At 32.5% G+C, this 19,679-nt stretch overlaps 2 protein-coding genes across 2 annotated transcripts; one reads left to right on the top strand and one right to left on the bottom strand.

Moving 5' to 3' along the window:
* Positions 1-3,749: 3,749 nt before the first annotated feature.
* On the top strand, positions 3,750-5,539 carry LOC125859392 (uncharacterized). The gene is made up of 3 exons (XM_049539135.1): positions 3,750-4,019; positions 4,130-4,196; positions 4,404-5,539. The coding sequence occupies exons 1-3, from the start codon at positions 3,942-3,944 to the stop codon at positions 5,303-5,305; spliced, it is 1,047 nt and encodes a 348-aa protein (XP_049395092.1). The 5' UTR covers positions 3,750-3,941; the 3' UTR covers positions 5,306-5,539.
* A 7,712-nt stretch (positions 5,540-13,251) lies between these two features.
* Positions 13,252-15,822, bottom strand: LOC125859381 (formin-like protein 4). The gene is made up of 2 exons (XM_049539121.1): positions 14,743-15,822; positions 13,252-14,646 (listed from the first exon to the last, which is right to left on the bottom strand). The coding sequence occupies exons 1-2, from the start codon at positions 15,726-15,728 to the stop codon at positions 13,374-13,376; spliced, it is 2,259 nt and encodes a 752-aa protein (XP_049395078.1). The 5' UTR covers positions 15,729-15,822; the 3' UTR covers positions 13,252-13,373.
* Positions 15,823-19,679: the final 3,857 nt, after the last annotated feature.

The raw sequence follows: 19,679 nt of genomic DNA, 5'->3' as shown, positions 1-19,679 counted from the left end.
GATACTTGTCCACCCAAGTATTAAGAGAGTTCAGATATGAACTTGGGATCATCGTAGAAGATCATAGAACCATTGTCTAACTTGTGTATGGAATTGTTGTCTAACTCGTGGACTTGTTTGATGGTCTGTCTAACTTGTGGATTCGCTTAGAGATATCTACTCACGCTTCAAAAGGTAATTTTTGAATTAAATTTCAAAAAAATTACAGTATGTGTTCTAGGATGATTGTATGTGTTCTAGCATAAACGTAATAGTTATCTATTATTCTATGTAAGCAGTATAACTCTGATATGCCATTGTGCATATAGTTTTCCAACAAAGACAGGTTGACTTAGAGAATATCTTATATATTACCCAAATGTTTTTATTTATATTTATTTTATTTTTGTATTGATAATAAAAGAAAAGTCCACCCATCTATATATATATAATAAAGGAGAAACATAGGCAAGGTGCTGTGGCACCTCTCTATGGCCTCCATTTGTATTTATCTTTTTTCTCCCTTTTTTGACATTTTTTCTTATTTAAATTAATTATTATATTGTTAAAGTAAATTACTTAATTTATTACAAATAAATATATTATTGATGGAGGAACATTTACAATAAAAACTTTTCACATTCTTTTTTAATTTGTTTGCCTCACTTCTAACCATAAAATGAAAATATTATTTTATATCTTCAGTATTTTTCTTTTTATTATTTAATTTATTCATTTGAGTTTATTATCCATGTCTTATACACCTCTTTAATTTATACTTTTAATAATATTCATAACTCCCATGATTTTCATGTCTATAACCTCCAAACTTAAATTTGCAAGTTTATAATGTCTTATGGTATTCCTTTATTTTTGCTTATAAATTCATATTTAATTTCATGAAGATTCACATTCAAGATTATCCTTTCTCTTATTTATCACATTGGTTTGTGAATGAATTAACATGTAACAAAAAGGAAGCACATGAAGGTAAGAAATATTTCATTTCATTCTCAAGTATTTATGTTTTCATTTCCTCTATTTTGCCTATATAAATTCAGATTTTGTTTCATTCACATTCGAGATTATCATTTCTCTTCTTCATCATATTTTATTTTATTGTAAATTAACTAACATGTAACAAAAAAGAAATACATGAAGGTATGATATATTTCATTCTCAAGTCTTTCTTTTTATTTTTATTTACTTGGACATGCTTTCTTAATATTTTATTTATGTGAGTATTATCATTCACTAACCAAGTACGATAAAAAAAAACAACCTTAATAATAATGAATGTTAGTATGCAATTGTTCTTTCTAATAGTCATTTTTGGGATATAATATAATTTGATTATAATATTTGTTAGACAAGAGATGAATATTATTTAGTATTGTTAGTACTATTGAAAAAATAATATATAGATATATTACATATAGTTTAAATTTCTTCTTTCTTTTAATATAATTATTTTTTAATTGGTATATGATATTTTAGTTATTCATATAACTTTTTTTATTCAATTGATAGCATATGATGAAGAATTTGACATGTGGAGCAAAATATGATGACAAATCTACTTACAAAGGAAGATGATAGAAGAGGGGAAAAACACATATTTAGAGATTATTTTTGCTAATTTTTTTTAATTACTTTGACTTGTATTAGTTACTTAGTTACTTTTGCAAAAACGAATTAAAATTACAGTTGTATAAATAATTTAGCTACATGTATTGTCAATGCTTATCATTTGGTCCTTTAGTATTCTACTTTTTTTTATGAAGCACAATTAATATAATTATCCCATTTCAACAACAATTTTTTTTTATGATGATTAGGAGTTTCATTTTTATTATATTTGCAAAAAGTAATTGATAAAATATTAATTTCATGATGCCATTTTTTTCGTATGTAACAATCTATTTTCGTCGCTATTCTTTTTCGTTTGAAATGTATTTATAATATTTATGCAGTCACCGATTATTATATTTTTTTGTATTTTCATTTATTTATTTTACAAAATAAAATCAATGCATAATTACTAATGCATTTAATGTCTAGTAAAATTGTACATTTAGATTATTTATAACTCATGTCTCTTTATCTTACTTGTAACTTCTAATCTTAAATATTATTAATAACTTTTGTATGTTTCATTTTTCATAATTCTTATAAATATTTAATTAGTGTTTACAAAATTATAATAAACAAATGTAATAATAAAGACACAAAAAAAAATCAATTTATTTTTTACAAAATTAGAATTTGTATAGAAAATTAGTACTCCTACAAAAGATAGAGGAAATTAAAACATACAAAATATTTTCAACATAATACAATATATTGTTATTTCAAAATATTGCCTCTTATTCCATTTACTTCACCACGATGAATATTTTGTTCTACTATGTACATATGAATAGTTTGCACTTAAAAAGATGAAAAAAGAAATTATATTTTATATGTTTAAAAAAGGATGAAAAAACACATCATATAGCAGATGAAGAGAAATATCAATATTATCTTAAATATCCGACACAAATATAAATATAAATTTTACATATTGTTATCTTATAAATATTTCATATAGCCGCGCTTTCACTAGTACAAGATAAGACGGAACCAAAGGAAAGCAAGAGTAAGATTATTAATAAGAAGTAATCTATTTACTCAAAAAATGAAGTTTTACTTGAACCATGTTACTCTTGGTAAATCGAAAAAAATATGAAGTTTCTTGGTTTAGTAATATATATACTGTCTTAATTACGATTATCTTGAATAATTGGGTTTTTGCATATGCTATATCTTAATTAATTTATTTTTTTACCAAATAGTTAGTGAATAGCTTCACTCTAATTTAAGTATGTTTCTATGCTTTATGACAAACGAAAACATATAAAAAAAAAATTGAACATAATTTAATCTTATCCTAAATCGATATCGATCATGTGATTTAACTTTTCTCTATTAGCATTTAGATGTACACTATATGTGTAACAACTAAAAATTTAATCAACATCATACTTTCTCAATATCTGATTTTGATATAAGTAGAAGATAAGCACAACCGCATTAACGAAAAATAAAAGATAAGTAAACAAGAAACTAATGAATTAGTAATCTTTTGGGTTTACCTTTTATCATTTTTGTTAGTACTAATTTTCATTCCTATGTTATATCAGCGAAAAGAATAATTTAAAAATCTCAAATATCTTAATAATTCACCCCTAAATAAAATTAACTATGATATTTCGTCGTTTAATTATAAATTTTATTCGTCGCTTATTTCTGTTTTTTAATAACTAATTACATTTTCGCCTATTATATTTTCTGTAGTCTTTTAAATAACCTGCTAAAATACCACTTACCAAAAAATGTAAAAATTAAGTTTTAATGCTTGGGACTCGAGTTATTTTACCTTGGCTAAAGAATAAGATACCAAAATAATCTCACCCACAAATTATGGAACTACCAATTCTAGAAGACTAGAACTTAGCCAAACGGCGTCGTGGCTTTTTCCCTGCCTTAGGTAATGATTATCCTCGTAATTTTTCACCCATAACTTCTAATCTTTCGTCCTATTTTATGTGATATATTTTATTATAATTTGAAATAATTTAATTTTAAAACAAACGATGCCACGTGAAAAGAGATAGTGTATTAATTTTTCGTTTTATAATACTCAAGAGATAGAGTGTATGCGGAAATTTGGGTTGAATTGAGGGGCAATTACGGAACAAAAAATAGTATATATATAGGCATTGAGTGCAAAACGTTTGGTTTCTCAGTCGAAAAAAGATCCGAGCGAAGCAGAGCAGAAGTTTCCGTTATCCGTTTCTCTTTCACTCACCATTGGTTTTCTCTCTCCATATCTAAATCACCCAATTGCTTTCTCTCTCTAAATTCTTGAGATATTCATCTCATCAATTTTAGGGTTTTTGATCCAATTTCACTCAGCAACAATGGTTTCCGATTCAATCCCCAAAGTTTCGATCCCTATTGCTTCCTCTAACCCCAAAGATTTTGCCAAGAAAAAAAGGGTAAATTTTGTCGCATATTAGTTTGTGTTTTCAATTGCTTTTTTTGATACTGTATTGGTAGTTTTCTTTACGATTGAGTTGTATTTCTGAGATTTGTTCTACGAATTCAGGCTAATCGGTCGGCGAAGTTGAAGCAGTCCAAGCTTGATGCTCGACGCGAGCAGTACCTTTCACAAGGTAGCATAAGATCTCCTTCTTCTTCTTTTTTTCAGTTTCTCAATAATTTTGCATGTATATGTAATCTGCCTTTTCGTGAAATTTCTTCCCCTTTTCAATTTTGTTCTTGCTTTAATTGCATGATTGCGTCTCTGAGTATATGTGATTATTAAATTGAATTTCTTATGTGTATATTTCTTAAATCTTGGCGATTGGGGTTTTGTATAGTGAAGAACAAAGGTTTGAAGGAAGAACCAAACACTGGAGGAACTCATGGTTCAGCGAAGAATGTTGCGAATGAGAGGGAACGATTGATTGAGAAGTTGCAGATAAAGCCAATAGGTGAAGAGGACAATGAAGGGTCCTTAAACCACTACAGTGATTTTGATTCACCTACAAGCCACACCAGTAGTGTTTTGGGAGGAAATGATTCAGGGACTAATTTCACAGGAAGCAGTAGAGGCAGTAGTAGCAGCAGTAGCAGTGGTGGATGTTGTTCAGGGAGTGTGAGCGAGGAAGATGAAGAAGCAGAGGATGATTGCTTGGATGATTGGGAGGCTGTTGCCGATGCTCTGGCTGCCACTGATAAAAAACAGGAGCAGCAAAATCCCATCTTGGATTCACATTTTGAGAGGAATGAGAATATGGCACATATGAGTTCTAGGCTAGAGGTTTCTGAAAGGCAGGGTTCAGGGATTGATAGATCAAAGCAGGAGTGTAATGACAGAGGATTGACACCTAGACCTCCTCTCAGTTGCCGGGCATGGAGGCCCGATGATACATTCCGTCCGTCGGGTCTGCCAAATTTGTCGAAGCAGCATAGTTTCCCAATGAATTCTGAGCGGCATTGTAGGAGGGACTCTGTATGGGGATGTAAAACTTTAGCCACACCCACGTTGTGTCCTATATGCTGTGAAGATTTGGATTATACAGACACGAGTTTTCTCCCTTGTTCGTGCGGATTCAGGCTTTGCCTCTTTTGTCACAAGAAGATTCTCGAGGAAGATGGGCGTTGTCCAGGGTGCAGGAAACAGTATAACCAGGAGGCAGTTGAGCGAGAGGCAACCATTGATGGAGGCAGACTGACGATTCGATTGGCTCGTTCCTGTAGCATGATATCAAGGTCCTAGGAAGATTCTGTTTCCATGGATATGTATGTTGGGTCCTTTTCTGTCTCTGCATGACATTGTGAGTGTTTTAATTCTTAGCAGACTGTGAGTCAAGATAACCAACCCATAGCTATAGATGTTGGTATAGAATGTGATTTTGGAAGCTCAGGGGAATGTTCTGGTTTCTTTATGATCTTTTGCATTATAGATGTGGGCTTGTGCTGATGTAGAACACTCATTATGTGAATAAATAAGGTGGTATTGAAGTTAAATATATTGTGCTTGTAATTCTATCACCCTTCTATTTGATTATTAATAATATGTGTAAATAATGAAGTAGCAATTTGAAATTACCAAGGTTCTTAAGAAATGCTTAAACTTTTGGCAGATAAAGAATGAGAAAGTATTCTGCTACTAGTATTCCAAGCCTTCCCTTTCCCTGTGCTCTAGTATAAATGCTTGAACTTTTGAGAATAACAAATATATATAATTGTTTACCATCAATTAAATAACAAAAGTGGATAGATATATTTACCATTTCATAAGGAATCATTCTTAGCAAAAATCCGATGTGTTGCATTTATAAATAATTAAGAAAAGCATAGTAAATAAATTGGGAGAAATACTGAGAGAGGTTATAGGCTTCTTTGGATAGTTATTTGTCATGACAACTATCTATTAAAACGCCAATCTTGAACTAAGGGTTGTTGGGAGAAAAGTATTTTCAGTTTTTGTTCTTTTCTTTTCGTTTTTGCTCTCTTTATTTCGGAACTTGCTTTCTCTAAAGCAGTTGAAACCCTTAGTTTCAGACTTTTATGTCACGTCCTTAGTCTTTTACTAAGCACACGTGCGACACTTGATAATTTGCTCATGTTCTTGCTAATCAGCCTAAGAATCTAGGAATCGCTAAGAGAATAGAAGAAACTATGCCAAATCAGCCTAAGATTCTAGGAATCGCTAAGAGAATAGAAGAAAGAACACAAGAAGATTGTTAGGAAGAATTGTGTAGAGAATTTTGATTGATTTTTGCTTGATGATTTTACAAATGGATGCCCCTCTATGTATACTACTAACTTGGGAGCTAATATGTAAATAATAATTATTAAATAAGTCCTTACATATATAAAAATAACTCCCTTTTCTGGCTTTCTAGAATCTACACAACTAGAATATTCCAAGGACCTTCCATGTAAATCCATGGGATTCTTAAGTCTTTCAAGGGATTTCTCCGCATATCTCTTGAACCTTCCCCTAAGAACTAACCTTCTTCCCGTGTAAGCCCTCCACATGGGCAACTTTTTGTCATGTGGCACTTACAACTTATGTGGCATGATGACGTGACGGGTCGTCACATTTAACTGTATACCTCTCTTCTTTTATTCCTTTATCAAATATTTTTAGTACTTTCTGAATATTGTTAACATTTGTATTATTTTTTTTGATGAAATTAAGATTTGTAATTGTATCCCAGTATGGTACACATTTCAATGGAGAGGAAATGATTTTTTATTTTTTTTATTTTTTATATCTTGAGTGTTGGTGATACATTGTACAGGTAAGGAGAATGTTGTTGGGATTTACTGAAATATTGCAAATCCTTTTCTTTAGATTTATTTGAGCAACATAGTTAATTTTTTGGGTCAATGGAGCAGTCCTGGATGGATGTGAAACTTTCTGGAGTCAACAGTGATAATTAGGCTTTCAAATGTGTATCTGTAGATTTCTGACGTAGACTGTCTGTATCTCTATATTGCTTCTCATTTTTATTTGTCTATGAACTTTGAATCAGGTCTAAATGCCCTTTAATGTAATTAACCACATAACAAGCAGCATGTCTTATATCTCTTATTATTTTGCTTCCAAAAATTGCCTATGATGCTAGTATGAAGCTATTAGTAATCATCAGAGTGGCGTTCAACATCATCTAATGAGATGTTTGAAATGCTTGGCATCTATACATGTGCCAAAAAAACTAAAACCACCTTTCCCACTGCTATAAAGGAACAGGAGAGCGTTTTGAAGCAGCAGAAAACTCCTAGTACAAATTAGAGGAATGTTGTGTGTATTTTGGAGCTATATTGTATTAGAAATTCTTTTCACCCCTCCTATCCAGTGAATATGAATAAATGATGAGAAACAAACTGGCATTTGCTAACAAGGCTCTTGAGCAGGTCTGTTGCCTTCAGTAGTCTTCTTTTCACCTAATTTATAGTGACATCCAAATTTATCCTTGGCATATTTTGGGGCTTTTTGTTTAGTAACTATAGGTTGATAATCTTTTGTCTGAATCGTGTTAGTTTAGGTTCTCTTGGGAAATCCTAGACTTCTTTTGTGCTTTTGGGAGAAATCTTGTAAGTTGAGGTTCATTAAGTGGAGTGGTCTTACTTATTCATAGATCATTTTAAATGTGTTCAGTTCTAATGTTGCTAACCTCTTCGTCTTCCTCATCTGGTGTCCATTTGGCTGTCTGACGGTTCTATAATGATATTGCACATTCAATTTTTACAAGGGTTGTGGGCTTCCAGAGCATTATGTTTCTTTCCCATCTGCTTCTAAACATAGCCATTACAAGTCAAGTAGAGGGGTTCTAATGATTGTTTCAATGGGTGCTGTTCTCGCCATAAGATCATGTAAGGATTGGGTAAAGCTAAATGACACCTTCTGATGACGTATTTTTGGTCAAATTTGGCTTTCTTGTTATGTGAGATTGTAGGAAAGAAGATTCAAAGTAATAAAGTCAATCTTGTCAAGTCAACCTTTCTATATATTAACAAAGATTCATTTGACATCTTCATCTGGAAAACGAAGATTCATTTAATAAGTCAAGCCTATAGCTAAACTTTATTTAGTTTCCTTGGATAGACATAGGATGAAAAGATTAATGCTACTTCAAACATCTTTCCAAGGATTTCAAAATGCTTAATACGGCTGGATTTCATTGAGCTTTCTTGATCTGCACCGATTTGTATTTTCTGAGTCGCAATCTAATTTATTTGACTTCGTGCTCATTGGTTGCTTGTGAGGAATGTTTTGAGTGTGTAGTTATTGTGTCCATTGGCAGCACGTCCTTAAGGCTGGAGTCATTCTCAGAGGTAGTCAGAGGTATGAGTTATAACTAAAGTTGCATCAAATATGCTGTCTTGTAAACTGGAGGATCTTCTTTCTGGTATTAACAGTGTATTCTCTCCTAGAAGGCAGTCTAACCTCCCGTCCAACTTTTTGTTTATCCATGTCTCAGATGAAAAATTATCAAAGAAATATATGTTTGATCTTATCCTCATTTAGGACTACTTTTTCCAAATTTTTTTTTTACTCGTTCACGAGAGGAAAATGGAGATGTAACTACTACCTATTTAGCTTAGAATGGTGTTTTTTAACAAGGAGAACGACAGGAAGCTTATCAATAATGGATCTCATCAATCAATCAACTGCATCTTAATACCAAAATAATTGGGTCGGTTATATGAATTACTCGTATTCATTCCTCTGTTGGGCTTATTTCATTTCATACTAAAATAATGTCTCTCAAGACGAACTAGAGGTATTAAATCTTGAGTTTCTCTACTCTTATACTTATCCTTAAATATACAGCTTATGGCAAGTCTCCACCAGCACCAGATTTGATGTAAGTATGACAACATCACAATTAGTCTTATTTCAACTAGTTGATTTTGTTTATATATGGCATTTGCTTTCTTTGTGTTCTGCTGTTAGTTAAGTTTGCATATTTTTATTACTTATAAGAGATTGGAGATACGTTGAGACTTCCCTTTGAGTAAGTTTTGTTCTACCTCATTTCCTTTTATTACATTCATTTCTAATGCGAGTGGAGGTTTACAAGGGCTCAGTCAAACCACGTTACCCTCTGCCATTCATCTTAACATTCACATTTTTACCTATAGTTGTTTACTCCCATAGTTGGTCTCACAACTGTTCAGCCTGTCATTTATCTCATATTGTATTTTCTTATTGCTTAGCATCTTTTTAACACTTCCATTTTAGCCATGCTATTTTTATTCAATGTGTTACATCTTTATTTATCATTACATTTTATGCAAAATTGGGTCTAGATGTCTGAATACATCTCATAGGTTTAAAGATTCTTTAAGTGTAACAGATCCAAGTAATTGCCAAATCTATCCCCAAAAGAATAAATTTCCAGTTGATTTCTTAATATTTGCCTTTAGACTTGCTATAGCAAGCTTCTTGTGTTTTTCATCCTCCATAAACCATTTTCTCTCCATCTATGAAATTTTTTAAAGTTTTTTAACTTTTTTTTTTCTTTTGTGCAAGTGCTATTGGTTTGGGAGAACCTTAAATGGAACAACATGGTCCGTGAGGATTTATATAGCTGAACCCAACTTGATTGGAATTGAGGCATAGTAGTTGTTTTTATGAACAACTTTCTGCCAGATATAAGTCATTCTAGTTTACCTTTTTTGGACATGCTATCAGAAGCTTTTTATATTTTTTCTTTTGGAAAAAATAATCACTCTATAAATCAGTTTCTCCGTGTCATTCTTGATCTGGTAACTTGCAGTGGAGATTCATTCTGAACATCGTAGAAGTTATTGTGATTAAAAGGATCATCCATGGATCTGCCCTAAAGGAAAACTGTGTTTCTTTTTTGAATCTGTACTCTTTTCCTCTATGCCGTATCACATCTCTGGTTGCGTTATAAGTCTGTTAACTGCCTCACCATGTGGATATTCCTTGAGAACTGTCTACTTATTCTGCCAGTGCAGACTTGTGGAGCTATACTTGTAAATAATGATTGATATTTTATGGATTACGAATTTACGATTGCTACTTCTATCCTTCTGCCAGGATAACTGTCATCTGTACCTACATTTTTCAACTGGAACAAAGATTTAAGAGAGTGCAGTACATAGCATTCAAGGTCTAACAGTACAAATCAGATTCATTTTCTTTGAAAATTTTTGTGTTAATAGAGTAGTTGATGGACTAAAAGCATTCTTTCTGCCATTTCTAGAGATCCAGAAGTCGGCTGGACTATTTATGTCCCAACCCCCAAACTTTGTTAGCTAGACTGCTTTTTGTTGTTAACCTAATGGACTGTAATTTCTTGATAACTGGCAGGTGAGTTTATTTTAGATGCGTCTTCTCATCACATGCTGTGTTGTTATTCTGCTTATATCTTTCTCTCAACTTCAGAGAAGAAAAACAGACCAGAGAAAGGTCTTCTATTGAGTTGTGAAATGTTCAAAGGCTGCAACTAATTGCAGACTCACTATGGGAGTCAACAAATTTGTCTTAACTTTGTTCTTGTGCAGCACTGAACACTGCATCTTTTTAACTCCCTCCCTCCTGTTTGAGCTCAATCAACTGGCCCAAATAAAGAGACTTGTTGTCAATTTGGTGTTTCTCGTTGAGCTCAGAAACTGGAAGTAGCAGTCATCAGTTGAGTAGCCCCTTACCTTTCCGGTCAAGGTTTGATGAATTTGATCACTTTGTATTCCCGATTTCACTCCGAGTGTGAGGTTGATTCGGTTATCATATTGTCACGACTGTATAACTGATTTCACTGCAAGTATGAGGGTATAATTTTCATCATATTACTGTCTTTGTTCTTGAAACGATATACTCTCAGGGGTTGTTTTGTTCACAGACTAGTTATTCAAATATTCAAATACCGTAATGTTGTGTGATGAATGATACAAGGAATGCTGTGAAGAGATTGCAGTAGCAAAATCAAGAATTAACTTATGGTAGTATTGTGAATACATGTATTTTTATTCTATGTTGTGTTCTTGTATAGAATGTCTACAAGTTATCCGTAGATATGTATAAACTATTAATGCTAAGGGCAATGTGATCTCAAAGCATCTAGAAAATCTGCGAACCTTGCTTCCTTCGTACCTCATCGTCCTAGTTGGCAATTTCTGTTTTCTAGTTCGTGAACAGAGTTGCTAGTTGAGAGCTGACTCTTGACCTTTAAGCTGTAGCATAAGTTATGTTTCTTTTAAGGTTTTCCATAGTTCACCAAATATCTAAACAATTTTTATTCGAAGCTTTTCATCTACTCTCGACTAACTTGTATGTTGCTGCGATCTTATGCTAGTTTATCTTCAGTTTCTAGTGTTACATTCCAGGGATTGAATGGGAGATTATTATTGCAACATTTAGATATCTCTTCTCTTGCTGTTGCTATTTGAAAGAGGACATGTTTTGTGTGACTTTTTTTACTGCTTTTGGTTTGTTCAGGAATTTATGCAAATCCTCTGGCAGATGTGTAAAGCTTGGAAGGACAGAAATCTGTGTAATATACTCATTATTCTGATATTCTTGATTTCCTGATTGAATGGTTGCATATGCAGAGCCCCTTACTCCATCCGATTCAATATATTGTATTTGTCTTTTTTTTTTAAGGCCGTTTTAAAAAAGAATGCCTCTTTCCTGTTTTGGTAACTCTTTTATTTTGAACTTTCCCTTTGAGGCCATGACATGTTGAAGACCACAAGATTATAGGATATTTAGGTACATTCTACACTTACTTTAGTTTAAGATCACAAGATTTAAAATTTTCGTTTCTTAAACTCCATGTTAAGTCAAAACCAGGCAAACAATTGAAACGGAAGGAGTATATACTAGCATCTGTATGTATTTTATGGTGAGTGTTTTCGTTGACATCTATATCTTTGTTGGCATTCTGGTTTTTTGGTTGATTTCATATTTTTGTTTTCCTGTTCTGTATCTGAAGTATATACATAGTGTTAGAATAGAATAGGTAAACACAATCCTACACAAAATAAGAATAGTTTATAGTCTCCTATTTGGTAAGAAATTGTATTATATAGTTTCTATAAAATAGGGTTCTCTATGTAATAATTAGAACAACAATTCAATAATATTTTTTCCATATATTTCTCACACATAATATTGGCAAAGCGCCATAATTTGTATTAAAATTCCTAATTTCAAGGGGTATTTGTGAAAGGTCGGGGAGTAATACCAGAAATGTGAGCTTGCAAAACTTATTACTAGCGTCTTTACCATCAAGATGTTAGTCTCATGAGACTTTAAACAATTAATAATCATTTCTGGGTGTCATTCTCATGATATTTTGACCATATCTAATCATTTCGGAATATTAGGGGTCTGTCTCAACGAAGGCAAGTGCAGAATTCCAATAAAATATTTGATATATAATAAACAAAAAGTGACATGTAAATTGAAATGTGTGGAAGTATGTTTTCCCTTCTTTAAAATGGCATTTGTTTTGAAAATTAGGCTAAACTCCTTTTTTTTGTAATTTTAGTAAAAGAAATTGAAAAAAATCCCTAATGATGTTTGGTTGAAGGAAATCAGTGCAAAAAACACTTTTGAACAAGCTGGGATTGGTCGTCAGCCACCAGCTTCGAGTGTGCTGGACGATATGCATACTTTGATGTTTTTGTCTCGTATTTCTATTTTTAAGTTTTATTGTTTTTTCTAGATTTTGCTGGAGAACCGGTTGTGCCTGGGATGGGTTAGTTAACAAGTAAGAAGGGATAGAAGGAACTAAAAAGTTACTGGAAGTGACTAATGAGATTACAGTAATTGAAGGATCTGCAGTATGCCTTCAGTTTGAGTATCCATAGGGACCTTTAAGAAACATTCATTCTTCATACGACTTCTGGGGTGTGTTTGGTATGGAGGAAAATGTATTCTGGAAAATAAGTGGGTTATTTACCTTCATTAGGGAAGTTATTTTTGAGAAATTATTTGACCAACCAAACATGGGAAAATTGGAAAAACTTCTCTAGATAAAGTTTTCCTTCATACCAAACACACCCTTGTTGAAGTCCGAAATTCTAGTCTTCTTCAGTGTCCCTGAAGCTCTCCTCAAGTTGAGAAGAATCATTGTAGAGAACATTGCTCTTTACCTGATCCTAGTGCCTGAACAACATATGGTATAAAGTGCCTCTACCTGCCTGAAGTAAGATGGTTTATTCTCTTTCTGGGAAGGAGCAGGTAGACCGGTATATTAATGTGATATTCCAAATATGAATAAATGGCAAGTTTAGTAGTAATAGTTTTTGACAATCTACTCTTCTAAAAGTGAAGTAATATGAGTAATGAAGTTCCATCAGAAATCATTCTCAGATTCACTACTTACTATTTCTGGTGTAAAGTATGTTCTCAAGTTATGGAACCTCACAGGAGTTATTGGTCTCGGTGATCGGGGTGGTGATGACTCTACAGTTGCTGCACTCTTCTTCTGTACTTTCTTTGTGATATCAACACACACCTTGTCAACCATGTCGAGAAAGTCTTTCACAAATGCAAACAACTGAAGTGACTGTGTGCCTTTTTCCTTCGAAGTTCCTGCTTGGTAATACTCTGTCGTTCTTTTGACAAGTTCCATGACTCTTGTTTGTTCTTCTCTGATCACCTTGAGTTCCTCTTCACATTCCTCTAGAAAACCTTTAGTCTCTTTTACAAATTGATCCTTTTCAGCAATTCCACAACACGTTATGAGCTGCTGAACGTCATTTACCCGTGTTGTAAGAGTGGAACATGTATTGATGAAACTATCGTAGTCTATGGTAGCTGCTTTCTTTACATTAGAGAATTCGGAACTTAATCCTTGCAATACTGGTAAACCTAGTGTTAGGTGCTCAGTATATTTCTCTACTTTTTCCGTTTTTCTATCGGAATCATCCTTGTGACCTTTATTGATAAGGCAACGTTTACCTTCAGAACAGATGACTTGTTCGACTACAAAATGAAGCAGAGTAGTCTTTCCATCATTGCTTTTCACATATGATAGTTTTTGTAAAGCACTAAGGTTGAATCCCTGAGCATTTCCTCTAGCCGTTCCTGCATTCATCCGATTGCCAGCCTTAAGAATCGCTTCCAGAAGTCTTATGAAAATTCTACTTGTTCTCAATTCCTTACAACCCAGCTCAATTGTTTGCAGATTCTCCTTGAGGTTAAGAATTTCTGGATCATAGTTTGATCTGAAAAGCATCGCGTTGAAACGTTTAAATGCAGAAGGAACAGCCTTCAGCATTTGGTAGAGGAAAGACTCCGCGTCAGCAAGTTTTCTTGTGTTACCATCAAATTGAAGGATTTTTGACGTTTCTTCTTCAGTTGGGCGAATCTTGGTTAGTTTTTCTAGAGTGTCAACACTGAGTCCTTGGCCCTCCGTCAGGGCATCAAGAATTTCTTTGCGAGAGACTGAAAGAGACTTTAGCACAATTGCTGTGTTCTGTGACTTCCTAGGATCGAGGATAAACATTTGAGTTGGTCGAGCCAACTTAGAAGTGCCTGAACTTGTTGTCGCCCTATTTCCTTCAGGGGTTCTATTGGAAGTGACATTGTATCCAAAAAGAACTTCCATCAGGTCATCTTCAAATCTGAAATGTGCATTCAAATGCAATTTATTAGTTGGACTCAAAATAGGCACTAACTGCACTAAAGGGACACAATTTTACATGCCAAGGTGCACTTACCGGAAAGATCCATTGTTAATTTCATCCCAGACCATAGAATGATCAGCATTAGCAACGACTTTATCCCAGTGCAGTGGCCTCAATTTGACTTGAGTTTCACCGTTTTCGTTTGACTTCTCTTCGTTTTGAGCTTCTGCTTTATCTTTCCTGCTCCCTTTCCCTCTTGGTGCAATAGGTGGTTTTATCAATGAACTTAAACCACCACCCTTTGGTGGGGGTGGTGGAGACGCTTTTATCTTTCCTGCATTAGGTGGTGTTGGTGCTTTGGCAATCCTCTTCATTGGAAGGGGAGGCGGAGGAGGTGGTGGTGCTGGTGGAGGTATTGGTGGCTGAGGCGGAGGAGGTGGTGGAGCTGGTGGAGGTATCGGTGGCTGAGACGGATTTTGACTCGAGACAAGTGCTTGTTGAGACGGTGTTTCTGGCTGAGGCGGAATGATTTCCTTTTGTTGAAACTGTAATGAGGTTGATGGCTGTTTTGAAGATCTGCTTGCTGCAAAGAGTGAGTTAGTTGTTTGTTGTGATGCAGTAACTACCTCTTTATTCTCATAGCTACCTACATTGCTACAATTTTGCAGTAAAGGCATTTCTTGAATGTGATCACTTGAAACTGGTTGCTCTTGTCCGCTATCAATCCTCTTCTCTTCCTCCTCATCCTCATCCTCATCCATATGATTCACCCAAATCTTAGAGAAACAACTTCCTAGTTGGCTACCTTCGAATCTTCTCAAATATATAACATCAAGCCCGTTTTCATCAACTATCAACCCTTTTAAAGCCCCAGTTTGCTGGAATTCTTGATGAGGCACTTCTCTACGAAAACTTGAACTCAACTTGTTTTTCTTCCATCGACGAATTACATAATATCTGTAGAAGAAATAAAATAGTATGCCAGCAACTACCAAAGTAGATAGAACTGCAGCTATAACAGCCTTCAGAACTACCTGATTCTGAGATGAATTTGTTGGAGGTGGCCCCGGTGTATTCATTACAGCCAAAAAGTGAGTAGATAAAACTAATCAGTGAAAGAACTGGTATACATAAGATCAATCAAGCTGCTGTTGACAGAGGAAAGAAGTAAAGAGTTTCTTCTTGTTTATATTTTACAATGACATATTCATTTTGTTATCATCTTTGGCTGCTTGACAGTTTCAAAGTAGGTTGTTGCTGTTAGTTGGCTGTCTTTAAACCTTGGTAGAAATGACATTATTGTTTTTTGTCTAGCCGCAGAGGTGTTAAATGGGCTAAACTAACAAATGGACGAATAATTGACTTGCCCAAAGGTTACTAGGGCTGCTGAAATGAGATGGGTTAAAATGGGCGAGTAATTGATTCATCCAAAGCTGAAATGGGTTGAGTTATATATCAACTCAACTTTTATATGAATTGAATTTGTTATAAATGAGCGAGTGCCAAATTCAGGTGGATTGAACAAGTCTAAAAATCAAGAAAGCTAGCCTTGGGGGTTTAGTGAAACTGTGTAAGTTTTGGCAACTTTGAATTTTTTGTATTTTGTGTGTTGTAGTCAGACGGTTGGTATAAGAAAAATTTTACCTAGTCATATACTCTTTTATTGTAAAAGAGGACATCTGTGTCAATGTGATACTACATTTTCAACAAACAAATAGAAGATGATGATGTTATTCCCTTTTTATAAGGAAAATGTCGTTTTCTTCTTTATTTTATCCAATTAGTTGTCATCATTGTATAATTTTGACATTAATCGGATTTCAAATTGAGATATATTTCGAGAGGGAATACCAACTTAAAGGTAATTAATTGTCAGCAGGCAAGTGACAACAATGTTTCGACCTCTTTTTTTTTTTTTTTAACTTGTGCCGTTGTAAAGTATTTCTTGAGTTATTTTTCGGCAGTTTAAGTTGTTTTTTACACATTTTTCTAACTACTCTATGTAGGCGTTTATTAATTTGGCATAAAAGTTGGCATGAGGAGGCCATATTTGTAGACACTAGTCGATATCAAAATTTTGGACCAGTACCAAAATGACCTAAATATTCCTCCAACCATCGTAGATGAAAGAGGAAAGGTACGCTACACTTCATTAAATACTCAATTTATTAGTTTCAAAAAGAATACTCTAGTAATCTTCCTGTTCTAATTTTTATGAATTGGTTTTTTTTTAGTTTAAAAAAATGACATATTTTTATATTCAGTGATAATTTAACTTTTAAATACTAATTTTATTCTTAATAAAATAATTTTTAACCACATAAATATCTATAACTTAATTTAGACGATAAGTTTTAAGTGTTTTTTTAATTTTCTTAAATTTCGTGTCGATTCAAAATGTATCATATATATTTGGACAGAGGAAGTTCCCCATTTTAATTTGTTTGTCCTATTTTCTTTTTAGTCCATTTTTTTTTGTTGACTATTTATAAATTAGCATGTTTAAGACTACTGAATTAAATGACGTTTTGGTACATTTGACATAAACGATTGACTATATTTTGAATAAAATTCAAATCAATTTCAAGGATCCATAGTAAACAGACTAAGATTTTCTATTAGAGTTTACAACTTAGCGGTTATAGTTCCAATCTTTTAATGGAAAAGATTTTTAAAAAATGTTTAATATATTGATGATGACTTGCATGTATACTTCTTTTACTTACCTATTAGATTCAAATTGCTCTTAACGTGAATTTTCAGGTTAAAAATACCTTTTTTCATCTATTATATCCCAATTGTTCTTTACGTTTAAAATAATGTTGCTCCACTTAATGAAATTATGAGATGGTTTATGTGGAATTTTAATTAAATATGTGGTGCTGATTTATTGGCTCCTACGGAGAGAGAGAAAAATAATTCTATTGTTTTAGGGGGACTAAACGTAATAATAATTATAGTGTATTATCGAGCAACGTAAGAGTTAATAGTCCATAGGACCACATTTTTCCTTTTTCAAAATTTTAATTAATGTTATTTAAAGCAGTAGGTGTGCAGCTCCGTTGTCCGAACACCACTAAATCTTTAGGGTCGTTTGGTTTGAATGCTGGGATTAGTTATGCTGGAATAAGTTATAATGAGATAAGTTATGCTGAGATTAATTTTTGTTGCTTGTTTGGTTTGTCATATTCAAACTTATATTCATGGCATAATTTCTAAGAATAAGTTGTTTGTTTACAAAAATACTCTTCTTCTTATTTAGTTTTTTACATTTTCTTTGTAAGTTTTAGTTATTCATTCTTAAAATTAAATTTTTCCATCTTATTTAGCTTAAATATTTTTGGGTGTGCATTTACATGATTGTGCCGTGTATTTTTAAAATTAAAATTAAACTTTCATCTTATTTAACTTTAAAATAAAACTTCCATCTTGTTTAGCTTAAAAATAAAATTTCAATCTTATTTAGCTTAAAAATAAATTTTCATCTTATTTAATTTAAAAATAAAACATTCATCTTATTTAGCTTAAAAATAAAACTTCCATTTTAAGTTTATTAAAAGTAAAAGAAATTCATTTATTAAAGTTATCTATATTTTAATTGATATATAAAATATAATTTTTAATTGAGTAATAAACTATTTAATTAAAAATACGCAATTTAGTAGTGGAGTGAAAATTTTGAGAGAAATCAAAATATAAATAGCATTAAGAATTAGGCAAATAATTTCAACTTATATTATATTCATAAATAAAAAATATATTTTATTAAATATAATTTTTTAATAGAAAAATATATTATCAAAAGAATAAGGAATAATTAAGGTTGTGAATCTTATTATAAATGTTGTTAAAAATTATGTTAATAAACATGAATGTAAAGTGGGGTTTAAGGAGGGTATTTTTGTTATTTTACCTACTTAATCACCAGGATAAGTTATCCTGGGATTACTATCCCACCCCTAGGAAGGGATAACTTATCCCAGGACTAATTGTTAATCCTGGGATAAGTTATTCCACCCTTGGCAACCAAACAACAGATTAATGACCACTTAAAAATTATCTCTGAATTAAATCCTCTTGTTCATCACACCAAACGACCCCTTATATTCTAATTATTAATTTTCTTCTTCTTTTATTCCCCTATAGGCAATAGCCTATAGTTCATTAATTGTTACCTAAACGACTACAGTTTCCATAGTTAAATATTTGCAAATTTAGCATCGCACTTGAAGTAATACAACACAATACTTCCTTGGCAATATAAATATGAATTAATTACATTACGTCAATATAATACTCTCTATTTCCCTAATTACTTGTTCACTTTTCCTTTTATAGTTGTTTCTAATTACTTGTCCGTTCTGACAAATCAAGAAAGGACAATTTTTTTTACCTATTATACCTTCAATTAAATGACTAATTATTTTGAAAAATGTAGAACATTTCATCCACTTCATAATTAATAGGGGTAAAATGGTAAACTCACTACGTTACTAATTATTTTCTTAATAGGTGTGTCAATTAAAAAGTGGACAAGTAATTAGGTATGAGTCAACTTATCAGTTACTTAATAACAACGATGTAACCATGCTAAATTCAACTTAAAATTGTGTTTAAGTTTTCATGTTTAAAACTTCACCTACCAAGAAGTTTCTATCCGACCTTTTGCCTATTTTAAAAAAAGGCAGTCTTTGAAAATACATTTTATGATCATATTTTATACATTGGAGAAAACAGAAAAAGAGACTAAAACAGTAAGAATTCAATTTGAACTTAATTATGTGAAAAATTCCAACACTATACTTTAGGGGTCGTTTGGTAATGTATTAGCAAAATTAATACATGCATTAAATTATATGTATTAGTAATCCCTTCTTTAGTGCATATTTTCGTGATATGTATTACTTATTGTGTATTAAAGAGTGTATTATTAATACCATAGATATTTAGGTATTAGTAATGCAAATGATTTAATACATGCATTTATATGATTAAAGACACAATTACCCTTCAAAAGTACTTTTATATCT

This window comes from Solanum stenotomum, chromosome 3, assembly GCF_019186545.1.
Source record: "Solanum stenotomum isolate F172 chromosome 3, ASM1918654v1, whole genome shotgun sequence".
In the NCBI taxonomy this organism is placed as follows: Eukaryota; Viridiplantae; Streptophyta; class Magnoliopsida; order Solanales; family Solanaceae; genus Solanum; species Solanum stenotomum.
Note: the sequence above shows the minus strand (reverse complement) of the source record. Positions and strands in the feature narration are given on the sequence as shown.